This window comes from Lissotriton helveticus, chromosome 5_1 (genome assembly GCF_964261635.1).
Source record: "Lissotriton helveticus chromosome 5_1, aLisHel1.1, whole genome shotgun sequence".
Taxonomy (NCBI): Eukaryota; Metazoa; Chordata; class Amphibia; order Caudata; family Salamandridae; genus Lissotriton; species Lissotriton helveticus.
This window is the reverse complement of record NC_136065.1, coordinates 441,406,851-441,422,018: the sequence shown is the minus strand read 5'-3', so window position 1 is coordinate 441,422,018 and position 15,168 is coordinate 441,406,851. Positions and strand designations below refer to the sequence as shown.

At 44.6% G+C, this 15,168-nt stretch overlaps 1 protein-coding gene across 27 annotated transcripts in view; it reads left to right on the top strand.

Moving 5' to 3' along the window:
- The window catches only part of ANK3 (ankyrin 3), a 1,924,186-nt gene that overhangs the window by 1,111,352 nt on the left and 797,666 nt on the right, over nucleotides 1-15,168 (top strand). For all 27 annotated transcript variants that reach the window (XM_078642672.1, XM_078642674.1, XM_078642664.1 and 24 more), the window contains one exon: nucleotides 6,923-7,024. In XM_078642672.1, coding sequence (XP_078498798.1) covers nucleotides 6,923-7,024 — 102 coding nt within the window. The remainder of the gene's footprint in view (nucleotides 1-6,922; nucleotides 7,025-15,168) is intronic.

Below are 15,168 nucleotides of genomic sequence, written 5' to 3'. Positions count from 1 at the left end.
AGCGGGGTCTGCTCTGCTTCTGGGCTTCGGCAAGTATGGCTGCTCCGTCTCGTCACCACGCGTGTGTTTGCATAGGGCAAGATCGGCAATATTTATACCTTAAAGGTGCCGAGATTGACGTAAGGATGGACATAGATACGTCAATAAAGATGTCATACGACTTGCTCGTTAGCACATTCTTTTACTGAAGTTCTCTGTGAAATCAAAACAATGGCCGCACGGATTTTCCAGGTTGTCATAGGTTTGATTTGTTATGAGAACGTCGTATGCCTTATCAGGGGCTGGAGGAATGTCGCTTGTCTAATTAGATCTCAAGCGTTATGACCTAATCAGATAACACGTTCCTGTGCCGTAGTGTGACTGCGTCAGATAACGGTATCTGCATCATGGGGGCTTTTCTTGCCTCATGGGCTGACTGTTAGTTAACTTGATAGTTAGTTTAACCAGAATAGGGTCAGGAATAGGGGGATCGATTCAGAACCTATAGGAATACATGACACACTGTGCTATAATAGAAGACTTGCCACTTACGAGCAGTAAGTTACAAAATTATCTCAGCTTCAAAAGCAAGGGTCTGCTTACTTCTCTAAACAAAATAATTATCTGTGACGTCACCTGCATGGTACACTAGGTGCAGAAACATTAACCCTATATGCTACTGTATGAGTCAAAATTGTGACGGTGTCGAACATACCTCTCTAACGATTAGAGTTATATTTTAATTTTAAAACTGCGCTCGTCCAGCAAAGTTCTCTAGCATTAATGTCAGTAATGGAAATCAACTAGCTGAAGTTTTATGGCTAAGCCCCTCGCGAGGCGGCGAGGGCCATGGAATGTTCCAGAGCCTGGTTGCGCGTTCTGTGGCCGGTCTCGCGCTCCACTTCCGCCGGTGGCGCTTGTCCAGCAGACGCGTGGTGCACAGCCTTGGGCCTGGGATGGACAAACACGTCTTTTGTTTCAAGAACAGCGCTGTCACCGCGCTCCCAGGAAGCAGTTGAAACATTGTACTGATGGGAAGCTGGAAGAGAGGAGACCCGGGGCAGTGATGTAGGGAAGTCACGTGTTAGACAATACGACCTTGCCCTCGACAAGGCCTCGCACCAATGGCTGCAATAGTGACTGCCAGGTAAATATCACATTTACAAGCAAGCACAAAGAAAGCCACTCCGACAGTGCTGGCTTTTATAGAGCTGCATCCCTGGCGGATATTCCGAAAATAAGCGAAACAAGATCGAATGTTGTACGTGGAGGGAGTCATTTGGTTTCTCGCATTAGCTTCTTGCACTGCTGTGCTGAAAGTATGTGTTATGTAATCACCTTTAAGATATATGAATTGTGCTTTATTGGAGTAGGTCCTATCGACACCTGTAAGTAAAATGTAGTATACTCAATTCCAGGAACTGGGTAATTAGTATCAATGAAATCAGGCGGGCAACTAGAACCAAATTTCGGGGGGAGGGCGGGGGGGGGACAGAAACTAACGAACAGCTATAGAAAGATCTCAACAGCAACAGTCTGAGGCAAAGACAGAGACAGGTAGTAACAGAGAGTTGGCAGAGACGTACAGAGTCAGAGAAAGAAATAGACTGGCAGGGGCATGGAGGCAGAGTTTAGAAGGCGGTACACAACAAGACGGAGGGCATTGCTGTGGGGAGGGGGGAGGAGAAATGCGATACGGCCGCAGCAGGGGGCGGAGCGGGGAGAGCGGCGATGAGCGTGTGAAGCAGCAGGGGCCGAAGCTAAGCTTCACTTCAAAGGCGAGGCAGGCAGGCGGCTGGTGGCATGTGCAGGGGAGGGGGAGGAGAAATGCGAGCCTGGCTGTGTGCGGGGAGAGAGAGGGGTGGTGCTGGCGGCTGGGGGCTGGGGAACAGATGGCGAAGACTGGCGATTTGATGCTGTGCACGCGCATTTTAACTCATTGCGCTTGCGCATGGAGCTAAAAGCGCACATGCACTGCATCAAATCGCCAGTTGAATCGTGTGCTTGGTTAAACGCTGTTTAAGCCCCTATAGTCTCGCTCCGCTCAATGCGCATGCGCATTGAGAGGCGAGACCTAAAAAGGGCAGGTTAGGTGGGTGGGCTAAACAACAAAGAAGGCTGGGGCAGGGAAGGTTGCAAGGGGGGGAAGCAATGCAGAGGTGGAAGCAATATTGAGGACACAGTGGGTAGGAGAAGCAACGAGCGATATAGAAGGAGGGTGCAGACCCGAGGAAGCAACACAGAGGAGTGGGAGTAGAAGCAATGATCGAGAGAGAAATGTGATGTGGATTGGGAGAAGCATACATGAATCTGAAAGCAATATTTATTTAGGAAGAAGGACATGAGGGAGAGTGCAACATGGTGGGAGAAGCACATCGGTGACAGACGGCAACACAGAGTGCTGGAGGAGAAAAGTACACAAGGGAGACAACTGAAAAATACACGAGGTCCTATGGTGTGGTTAACCCAAAAGAAAAAAGTAGTGTATGAAAAGCATACAGTGGAAACATTGGTCAGTCAGTCAAAATAGATGGTAAAGAGGGTTTGCTCAATGGGAGGGACAAACAAGATTGATGAGCTGGAACAAGAATAAGAACCAGGCAAATGAGAGTGACTGGAAAACCAAACCAGTGTTAATCATTACACTAAGCCAAAAGCCACTTTAAGTACTGTTATTGTTTAAGCATTCAATAGGCGACACCTAAAAAAATGAGCAATGACAACTGCTAAAAATGAGCACAAGGTTTTTACAAATATTGGTTTGTGTATTTGAGGAAATAATGGGAAACAAGCAAAAATTAAAACTACATAGTGAATATGTACTCCAGCCGAGATGGCAGAACATCAAAATAAACAAAGTCAAACTTTTCGACAATTGCTCGGCTTGTAAAATCCAAAATGTTTGCAACTTCTAAAAAATGTTGGTGCACTGTTGTTTTAGGAGCTTGAACAGCCCCTGCCTCCCCTTAATTTAGTTCCATCAGTCTTGGCTGATAGGCATTTATGTCTTATTACTAATCTCCGCATTTTCTGTTACCACTGATGCTTCAGCGCGTGTTTACATCTCACATGAATCAGCCAAGAATGATTTAGGTGATTGTGCTCTGTGACGTTATATAAAAATATTTGTAACCATGGGTACATGATATATATACTAAACTGTATATGACAAGGTGGCTGCGTGTTGCAAGTGCAAACGTTCCATGAGGTGGGTATTTCATAATATCAGGAGTTATTTTGATGAAGGAGGTGAAATCCCTTTCTTCTGAACTTTCTGTATGTTTGTTGAATATGGCATCAGATAAAGATAAAACGCACGTCTTCATTATGCATAAATGTTCCTTCTACTCTTAGCACTCTGCAGTTACAAGCTAAAAGTGGTTAATCAGCCCCCCACCCAATTTCGCGATTTGCAAAAAAATCGCAAAATTTGCACTTTTGTAAAAATGATATGATTTTTACAAAATTGCCCGCAAAATATGTAAAGAATTAATAAATAAAACTGGCGTTCACCCTCTCTTTCCTAGCTCGGTGCGACCTCAGAGCCATTAAAGGGAGGGTGAGCAACAGGCAGGCAGCAGAGGTGATACATTTCTCTGTCACCTGCCTTTGAAGTGCACCTCGCCCCTTCCTGAGCAATTAGCCTGCAGGCCGCCTCACACTTTTGTGTGCCCCCTGCGGACCCTGCAAGCCCTGCAAGCCATTTGAAAGCGCAAGTCTGCAGTATTTTTCTTGCAGGCACATATTTTGCCCACCGCAAAAATACAGCGAATTTTGAGGTTTTGGACAGCAAACTTTGCTTTTTCTGGCCGCAAAATTTGCCAACCAAAGCCGCAAAATCTTGGGTGGTCTGATTATTAATGGTCGATGACGGGCCTCTGGAGCCGTGGTGCTGGAACAATTTTCAGACTGATGGTGCTGCCATCAATGTTGTTAAATGACTGAACTCATAGGGATTTGTGAAAATCCAAGCGTACTCAATGAACAAGTGTAGCAAATTCAGCATGCGAGTGGTTAGGACGTAGAATGTAGGGTGCATTTTGGATCACACTGTTGCAAATATATTACTAAAGTATAGTGTGGTAGCACACTGTCTTTTACAGACAGCAGGATTTCCATTGAAATGTTAACTACATTTGCACAGACCTGCAGTTTTACTGATAAAACAGTGTAGCACACAAACGATAATCTGGGGGATTTTTACCATTTGCACTTCACCATGTTAAGTTTCTCAATTTGTTATGGTTCTATTACAATCTTTCTTTCCATCACACTTCAGAATTACAAAAACTGTGCTTCCTTTGTGATTTCTTATCTGCAGATACATTTTGAAATATTTGTACAGTTCATTTACAGATATTTAAATTTTGTTGGGTGTTAAAACAAATGACATCCTACATACAATACAGCTTTTCTTTCACATTCCCTGAGCATCTTAATTGCTCATTCACCTTCTGAACTCGAGTATGGGTATTTTGGGAGTGCTGAAGCACCCCCATTCCCATACTTCCAGGTTCCCAAGGGCCAGATGTATGATGTAGAATTGCATGCGCAAATGGGTTTGCGAACTGTTTGCGCATGCAATTTTAGTCTGGGCCATGTACTTCCACTATTTTGCGAGTGGCAAATAATTTGCAACTCACAAAATACTGTATTTCGGCTTGCTATTAGGAAGGGGCGTTTCGTTCCTAATAGCGACCGCAGAGCCATATAGGTCGCAAAACACTCACAAATGACTGCCCTCTTCAAGAAGGTGGTAATGAAGTCGCAAATGGGAAGGGGTCCTCAGGGAACCCTTTCCCTTTGTGACTGGCTCAAAAAATTAATTTTATGGGCAGGCAGTGGTCCCAGGGACCACTGCCTGCCCTTAAAAAAGAAAAAAAAAAGTTTCATTTTTTTTCTTTTTTTTAAATGCATCCCGTTTAAAAACAGGCTGCATTTTAATAAAAGCTGCTTTATTTAAAAGCAATCCCAGACATGGTGGTCTGCTGAGCCCCGCAGAGCACCATCCCTGGGAGGGCCTGTCATTTCCAATGGGCTTGCAAATTGCGAGAGGCTCATTAATATTCACGAGCCTCGCAATTTGCAACCCCATTGGGAATTGCAAAGTGTTAAACGCGCTGTTGTACATGCAAAATAGCTCCTCGCAAATTGCGAGTCACAAAAGACTTGCAATTTGCCTGGTGCTATTTTGCGCGTCATACATCTAGCCCTAAATTCCGAAGGCTGGCCTATCCAGCCCACAGTCTGGGATCATGATGAATTGGGGTTTCTGGGGAGTTCATGCTACAAATGGCATAACATGTAGGGGCAGATTACAGAAATTACCCACGGTGCTGGTGTTTCTTTGGGGGTCTGCCAATTTGCATTGGGATTTGCTGTAGTACAGTAGCTGGAAATTATGTGATCTTTGTTTCTTTTTGCGGCAGTCGATGCTTGTTATGCTGTAGCAAAAAATCAATAATATTATTTTGTCGACGATAGCATAAATGAACATTGAGTTTGCTGTTTTACAACACTGAACGCAGTAGAGAGAAATAGTGCAAAAAATAAACCAATTTCAATAATGTAATATTGTGTAAAGTAGCACTTCGGCGAGCTCAGCCCAAAATAGGACTTACCTCGACCAATACATTCATTCCGGTGGGTCGACTGTCAGCACTTCAGTCCTTTGATTTTGTTTTGACGAATAGCTTTTACAAAATAAATACCTATCAGAGGCAATGTGCGCCCTTAAATCTTTTCACTGCATAATGACAGCTGCTGCTGTCTTCTGATTGGTCTTGCGCTGGATATTTTGCTATAAGCACACTTTGCTGTTTTGTCAGGTGTCACTGGTTTCGACTTTGTGATTGAAAACACAGAACTGTTGCTTCGACCTATAATAATTCACCACTTATAGTTAACTTAAGTAACTATGACTTGTGCCCTAAGGTAACAATAAATCGCGCCCTTGCCATGCACTGTTGATTACCACACATATTACATCACTCATGACATCTTCTAGGACATCATTGATAATATCACTGCAACATTTGCAATAAAATTATTGATGAGAAAACTGTGCATTGGGGCCGCAAGTTATAGTTTACCTTAGGGAATAATTCATAGTTCCTATAAGTTTAGTTCAACCTTTGTGTTTTTTCAGTGAATATATATATATATATAACAGTAAATGTTAATAATTTGAATGTATTGCACTTGGTCAGTTTAATGTCTTGGTATCAAATGTTTTATTGCTTGTATCCCAAGGCAAGGCTGCTTTAAGCTACCTAGGCCACACCCCTTTAGAGCCCAGCTCTTTTTCAGAGCCACATTAAGCACTGTGTGAGCGGTTTCGCCAGTAGAATTTTCAAACAGAAAATAATGTACATTACAAGTGTCAGTGTACATGGCCTTTCTAATATGTTATGATTGGCTTCCCTTTTCAGTTTTATGTAGGAAGGAAACACCTCCTTTTAGCACTCATTTGCCTTAGTTTAAAATCACTCTGTTTCCTCTACAGTGACCAAATAAAACTGCAGCCACACTGTTAAGGTTCTTAGTACAAGTAATTAAAGCACATGGTTAATAGGTGTCAAACACTTCTTTGTTAGTTATTTTATTGTGTTTAGCCTGATAGTTGTTGTAGACTTTAATATCAAATTTTATGGGCTAACCCCTAAATAATATGGAGACGGATGTCACGTGGTGGACAGTGACACCTTTTGGTTATTGTTGAGTTGGTTCCTTGTTTTGCATTTCAGCATTGCTTTCTGCCACACAGAAAACATGCATGTTCTTGTATGAATAATGTGGTCATACTATGAGATTCGTATTCATCCAACACTGTTAACTTCTAATAAACAGCTATACAAGAACCCTAAATAAATTATACTATAGTGATCAATGTTAGTAGCATATTTCCACAGTCTGACTCCCAGTCTTATGTTTTTTTTTATAGTCTGACACGAATGCAAGCTACCTGCGAGCTGCCCGAGCCGGGAATTTAGAAAAGGCCCTCGACTACTTAAAATCGGGAGTGGACATCAATATTTGTAATCAGGTAAGAGGATTTTACTTCTGAGTTAATTGTTTGCACTTTGCCACTTGTTTGTATCCTATTTCGAACATTCAGTTTACCATTTTTTTGTATTTGAGAATGAAGGTGTCTTTCATTACTGGTCACCTCTGTGAATGTAGTAACCTTTGTCTCTTATATGGCCTATTTAAATATTTATTCGCCCCCTGGATGGAAGGCTGGGAGCTGGCTAGCCAGTACAAATGCTCTTCTTGAGGGCGAGCTGTTGCAACAGGTCCACAAAAGGAGCATTCTGCCATTTCCCAACATCTGTCCAGAATGCTTTGGCCCTGGGAACGCTGCGGGAGCTGGAGTTTTCTCTTACCTGAAGAGACTGCGAAAAAGCTCCATTCTCCTGTGGTGCATCCCCAGCCTCTTCAGGAGCTACCTGTTGACCCCCGACTGTCTGGCCTCCTCCCTTTGGTTTTGCTGAGAGGGAATACCAATCAGCCAGACAAAAAGTTGAAAGATTGCAACAAACCTTTTTTATTTCTTTGGCTGATTGGGCTTCTCTCTTAGCAAACCCAACGGCGTGATCCCAGACAGTGGTGCATAAACAGGCTACTGCTGAAGAGGTAGAGGGAGAGATGCTCGAGGTGGAGATTTTCTTCCAATCTTTTCAGGAAGGAAATAGCTTGGTGCCGCAACCCTCCTTAATTTTGTAGAGGTGGAGCGTTAATAGCCTTAGAGCCCTTCCTCGTAAGGCTGTAATGACTGTAAATTGCCCCCTTCATTATGCATCCACAGGAAGGGTAATTAACAGCCGCAAACAAAAATTATTAATAAAGTTTGCGTCATAACAAATACCAAAAACTTTGCTTGACCCAATCCAATGCCTTTGACAATCTTCATTCACTCCTCATGCAATATATAACACAAGACTCCAGCGTCATGGCTGTACCAGAAAACAGGAAGATGGTAATGGGTTTGATTGAAGAGAGTTTAAGACTAGCGAGCAACTATGACTGCATCACACTTTTACTAAGACAATATTTTTATATTGTTTACAACTTAGATGCACAACAAGTTATCTGCTCCTGTACGGTTTAGTGCACATACACATCAATATCAATATATAACACAACTCAATGTGGCACAGTAGATGATCCTAACAATAATGGAAACTAAGCCACATCACTGAGTTTTAGGGTTCCACTGAGGTGCATCCCTAGAATTGGAAAACCGCTTTAGTTTCTAGGAATGGGAATGTCATCTGCAGTATGGTCGTGGAGTGCAGGGAAACATTTCTATAGGTATTATTGATCATTTAGTCTTGGGCTCATTGGAATGTATAGCTAAAATCAAAAGTATGTTTAGGAGGGTCCTAGATGTAGACATCTTTTTGATATGTTGGAACTGGGTTTAATGTTTTTTTTATAATTCAACGTTATTGATTTTATTGAAACAAAATACTGGTACTCACAAGCATCTAATGCAGATACTGTCTTTGCCACAATTTGTGACATCCTAAACTTTCCATTAATAAACATCGCGTCAATCGCCCATCAGTCCGAAATTATCACAGCATCTACCCCAGATTCTATGGTGTTTACGATGGCAACCCCTAGCCTTGTATGTGAATTCTTCCTGTTCATCACACCAATCCATTGCTGTGAGCCACTGCAATATTGTAGAGGGATTCGGAGATTTCCATCTAAGTGCAATATCCCTTTTCACAACGAGGTGTCTTGAACTTAATGAATATTGGTAAGATACTCCGGTTGTGCTCAAGTTTAAAATTTTGAATAGGCAGTGAAACAAGATAAAGTGCTATGTATAACACGTACAGCTTAATGACTCTATTTTTAGTTTTAATCACACAAGGCCTGATAAATCAGGTAATTTGGGATATTTTAGTTGTTTCTAGTAATTCAGTCTTTAGTCTGTCAACAAATTTAAGACACACCATCTTGCCTTGACACCACCAGTATATGCAACAAATTGATTAAATATGCAAGGTATGATAACTTGTTTTTAAAATATAGATGTGATGTTTTTGTGGAAGTTTAAGTACTTTTTGGGAGACACTTTTGACAGACACTTCATATTAGGAGCCAAATCTGGAGATTTGAACAGACTTATTCTGTCAGTTGTTTTTTTAAAATTCAAAATGGATAACTATTTCATAGTCAATACTCGCTATTCATCCATTTGAAGTTCATTCTGTTTTGTGTGTTTACTTTAATTGCATGATCGACTCTGTTATTGCCATTTGCCTTTCATCTTTGTTTAAAAAGATTGCTTTCTACATTTTATCCACCCATAAACTCCTTGGTGCACATAATGTTCTATGACTTTATTGGTGTTGCCATAGGTACACATGCATTCTTAACTGAAGATAAATCCATTGAGGAATAGCTCTGACCATTGGTGCTCTTATGTTAGTGTTCATAAAAAAGTGTATAAATAGTCCTATCACACTACTGGTTATCTGAACTAGCAAAGACACTTACTCATATGCAATACAAGAGTCAGTTCGCTTATTTTCTTCAATCCTTAAATTCATATAAACAGAACAAAACTATTATGAAATATGCATTAGTAGATTAAAACACATGTTGTGTGTTATAGAATACTTTATAATAATTATTCCTCAGCAAGTCCCATAAATCGAATTAGATGTGCACTGAATGCTAAACGAAAGCATTATAGTACAAACAAGCCCCAATAAGTAAACATTTAAAATGCAATTTCCATAGTTAGGACCATGTTTCCATATGAAAAAAGGCATTTTTTTACTTGCCTATAACTTTGGTGCCGGTTGATGAAATCTTCCAAACAAAAGTTTCAAGTTAGGTCTTGTTGTGCATGGAATGTTTTGTGGTGATCAGTCAAGAGGGGGCCAGGAAGAAGGGATGTAAAAAAGAGCCCAAACGGGACCCCGACAGGCCAAAAAAAGCATTAAACCCCTCCCTCCAAAAATACAGCGGCATCACAATATTCATGAATTTGCTGTAAAAATTATTTTTAAAAACAAGCACAGTCTCTGTGCTTTTTTTAAATTAACCCCCGGGTGGGTCAGGTCCGGGTGCCTTGCCAGTGAAAGGGGAGGGGGCACTTGGGCCCACTCTTAGGACTTATCAAAGCACCGGGGACTGCCACCTCCCCAGGGCATTGGTTTTTATACATGCCGGAGTTCCCACACGTCACCCCCGCACCCTGGGGACCGCCACCTCCCCGGGACAGAGGATACTAAAATAATGCACAGGGGCCTGTAGGGCCTCCATCGCAGCCATCGAGCTGGGCTCCCACCACGCAAAAGCAAACATAACTCTGCAAGCCAAAGCTTTCAACCCGCTCCGGCTTGCAGAAAGCAGTTTTTTTTTATCTGTTTCACTGCACGCAAATGGCATGCAGTGAAACAGATTAAAACATTTGCTGTATCAGACAGGGAACTGCCTTTCAGCAGACCTTGTTTGTCAGAGTAATGCCGGCTCCCGCAGTGAGCTGGCAGGGTCTGCGGGGACTTGAGGCCCCTGTAGTCCCCAATAGAGGTCACTGGGTACCATGGGGGTACCCAAAATAAAGAGATCTGTCCCTGGGGGTGGTGTCCCCAGGGCCAAAATAATCCTGGGGAGGAGGGCCTCCCTCCCCTAATAAAACTAATTAATGGAGAGGGGTGCACATCCCCCTCACCTAATAGAATGATTTTTTTGAAAGGCCTTGCCTCAGGGAATGGGGTCCCTGGGACCTACATCAGCCTGGGGAGGGGGCCACGCTGCTTCCCCATCCCCATAAAAACGAAATTTACAAAAAAAGGCCGAGTCCCTGCGGATGGATCCCTCGGGCCAAAATCAGTCTGGGGGGGAGGGGGGTGCACGGCTCCCTCCCCTAATAACAATACTTTAGTTTTTTTTAAAGGCCAGCCCCGGGGTAAGTCGTCAGAGGCCCCTCCCCTTTCTCAACCACTCATCATAGGGCCCCCTGGCGCACAACTTGTTGGGGGATCAAGTCCCATTTGGTTGCTGAGGGTCCTTGGAGCCAAGAACCCCTCCTGTTACCTCAAGTAAGACCCACACAGCTGGATTGCTGAGAGCTCATGGGATGGCCCAACCCCTTTCTTCATCACTCGGCAAACGCCCCTCCTGGCGCACCACTTGTTGGGAGATGAAGTCCCATTGAATGCTAAGGGTCCTTGGGGGCCAAGAACCCCTCCTGTTACCTCCAGTTAGTCCTATCCAGCTGGATTGCTGAGAGCTCGTGGGATGCCCCACCCACTTTCTCCACTAGTTAGGAAATAGAATTTAAAAAACCTTGGAAATTCACTGAAAAACCAAAGATTACAGGTTCGTTATAGTTAGGAATTGACATAAAAAATCCTTAGGAATTGACTGAACAATCAAAGATTACAGGAGCGTTATAGTTCTGAAATGGAATTAAAACAACCATAGAAATGTAATTAAAAAAACAAAGGTTACAGGTACGCTGTAGTTAGGAAATAGAATTTTAAAAACCATACAAATTTACAGGGACGTTATAGGTAGGCTCACATTTCACTCATTCAAAACCAGAAAAATCCTTTACTGGCCCCTGCAAGGGAGTTGCCACAGACTTGGCACAGGTATGCCCCAGCATGTGTCCGAAGCCAGCTGTGTCTTAAGGATCTACCAGACAGCTGTGGTCCTCCAAGGTCAAAACATGTCTGAGGTTACCTATGTTGGCATTTAGAGAGTACATTGCCTAGCAGTTCGTCTGAAGTGCCCCCTCTGGTACAGAACCACACATGATTTGGGTATGTGAATTTAGTTCTGCCGCATACCAGAGTTGCAATTAGCAGATTTGGGCCTCACACAGTCCTATGGCAGGATGCCCAGGAAGACTTCCTGAACAGGTGTGAAAGGATCATGTGACAGACCAGAGAGGTCACATGGCCACTTCACAGCCACTATGACCGAAAGGAAAGAGACCATCCTGTCAGTGTGTCTGATTCATCAAAAAGGGGGGAGATCTCCAAAAATTCTGTTATGTCCAAAATCCTTGAAATAACGAAGGTTTCAAGGCATATTCCATCTGTGCAGCATAGCCTGATGACTACGAATGGGACCTGTTCAGTAAGCTTTCCTTTCTGACATTCCTAAAATGTCCTTGTCTTCCACCAGTCCTAAAGACTGCTGATATCATTAATAGTCAACATGAACGACTTCTTGTGACTTCAAGAGGAAACACTGAATCAAATTGATTCCCTAGGTCACCCAACAAAGACAAGTTGTGTATCTCACTACTTGGCAAATAGGAATAGCATATCCGGGTGTTGAATCTAAAGACTTATTTCTGAATTTGAACTTTGCTTCCTCATATCAGTTGAGCTTGAATTTCGCTAGGACCCATACTATGTTCAACTCTGAAGGAAGGCAATTGAATTGTGAAAGGGCACTGCAAAGAATGTTAGATTGGAGGCCTGGCCAAGACATGAATGGAACCGGGCGTGTAAACTGTGAGCTCAGGTGCAAACAGGCCACAGGGACAGTTCTCCTGCTGATAGAGGAGGCCCGTGGGGCCTAAAGGCGGATTGTGGAGCTTCGAAACTCACTCCGATACCCGGACGGGATCTGGGACTGTATTTTTGAACCGGAGAAAGAGCTGCGAGGTCAGCGGCCACAGCCCCAAGATGGTGGCCAGCGGCACAGCTGCACATTAATTGAGAAGTCCCAGGAGCAAAAAAACCTTGAGGCCAGATTGGGGGCCCCTGGAGTGATCTGGGCCTGAGCCCCCCAGTTGAGGTTCCATGAAGAGCAGAGGCCCGGGACTTGAGAGCAGCCCCCCGCCCCCAGTGCAGGCAGTGTTAGCTGGTGCCCGTAGCCTGGGACAGTGAAGGAAGCCCTTTAGATACAGCAGTGGTAGGTGGGAAGGAGGCCCCAGATCCTCATTTGGTGCCCAGGCAGTGAGTGGGGAGTAGGGCAGGATGCTCGTGCCTTGAGATGGTGGCTAGGGCACCTCGTTGGGAGCTGATGTGTTCTCCCTGGCAAGCTTCCTTTGGGGACACGGTCTGGGAACCAGTTGCTGCTTGGGCTCCTTGGAGGGGCTGCAGCATGCCGGCTGTGGGGAGGCCCCATCCTGTGAACAATCGCAGTGGTGAGGATTCTAGGACATCAACGGCACAGTGGAGGTTAACCCAGGTCTTCCGGTGGGGGGGAGTGGCTGACTGGGGGGCACCTTGTGGGGGACATTGTGGATTGGTGGCTGGAGTGTTGAAGACTCTACAGCAAGAATGGGTTGCGCTACGAGGGAGAAGTTGGTGCCACATGGGATCCCAGTGGGCTTGCCAGGAGCTGCGGTTAGCAGCTTGGCCAGGGTTGTGGACCTAGTTCTAGAGGCCCACACTGTGAAAATCCTGGCAGCCATCAGGATACCAAGTCCATGCTAGTGCACAAAATAGAGACAGTGTCGCAGGAGGTAGGACTGCTGTGGGCGGACCAAAGAAAGCTTGGTGAGAGAGTGGGCACTACGGAGTATTTCCATGTGCAGTTGACAACGGTAGTGGGGACTGACTTAAGATGGCAGGGTGGCAAATGCTGCAAAATTGGAAGACAAGGGGTGCAAATCACAGAACTAATCTGAGACAAAATCCTAAACTTGCTGCTTTTGGTATTCACAGAAGGCACTTACTACTTTTGTTATTCACAGAATGCACTTACTACTTTTGTTTAAAGCTACTACTTTTGGTTAAACTTACTACGTTTGGTATTAACAGAAGGCATTTAGTAGTAGTAAAGTTAGGAGTCCAGACTTTATTACTACTAAATGCCTTCTGTGAATACCAAAAGTAGTAACTTTAACCAAAAGTAGTAACTTTGAACAAAAGTAGTAAGTTTAACCAAAAGTAGTAAGTGCATTCTGTGAATACCAAAAGTAGCAAGTTTAGGATTATGTCTCGGATTAGTTCTGTGAATCGGGCCGTTGGAGAGCCCCTCCTGCCGCAACAATGTCGGGATCATGAAGGTCCAGAACAGGCAGTGGATCCTTTGCCTGAGCTGTACTTGGAAAACTGGTTGGGCTTGAGGTGCTGGAAGGGAGATCCTCTAAATGGTTTAAGGTGCAGAGGGCACACAGGGTGCCAGGGGCTCCCCTACTGCTGGGAGCACACCCTTTAGCCATGGTGGTGAGGCTCCTCAACTTCAGGGACAGATATTGCAACCTGCAGGTCGATGGACAGTGAACATTTATCTGGGGTTATACTGGTGCAGAAGCAGCAAGAATAACTTTTGGAGATGAAGCGACAGTTGCGCTAGCTCAACTTCAAGTGCATTCTAATGTTTCCTGCAAAGTTGCGCATCACGGATGGGTAGGGCTCCCACTTCTTCAAGTAAGTGGTGACGGTGTGGGACTGGCGGAGTCTAGAGGTCACCTGTTGCCAAGCCACTCTGAGCTCACCCGTGTGGATTCCTGGAGATCCGAGTAGCAGTGATGGAGACGACAATGGGAAACTGGTTCTACCCCTACTAATTTGCAAGTGGATTTGGCATGAGTTGTTGCAGAAATTCACCTTAGCCAGGCACGGTCGACTTGCAACAAGAGGGCAGCCCTGGGCTTAAACAAGGGCTCCTCTCATGGTGAGGCTTCCTCACTGAGTGAGGGGAATGGTGAGAGTCTGCCAGTGGAGACTCCCATGACAGCAGACTTGGTGGCCTGAAGTACTGTTGAAACTCTGCGGGACGAAGGTCTTTAAATGTCTCCGAACTCAATGTGGGTGAACTGTTCCTGGGTGCCAGAGAGGCAGGGATGCTACCAGAGGGTTTGCGGCAAACTCTGATTGTGCCTATATATAAAGAGGGGAAGCTGCTGGAGGACTGTACATCCAACTGCCTTATTTCCTTTCTGAATGCGGATGCGAAAATGTTAGAACGGATCCTGGCAGCTGCATGATGAAGTCCCTGGTGGCTGCAAATCAGGTGTGATTTATGCCCCATAGAGTGACCCATCATAATCTCAGATGTCCAGGGCCGGACTGGCCATAACGGGCACCGGGCAATCCCCCGGTGCGCCGCGCCGGTGGGGGCCAGTTTTGGGCCCCTGGGGCCGTTTTTGTTACAGGGCCGTTTTGCAGCATAGCTGCAAAATCGGCCCTGTAACAAAATCAGCCAAAACCCGGCCCTGGCAAAGAGCTCGGCGGCACCCCCAACCCCCTGGGG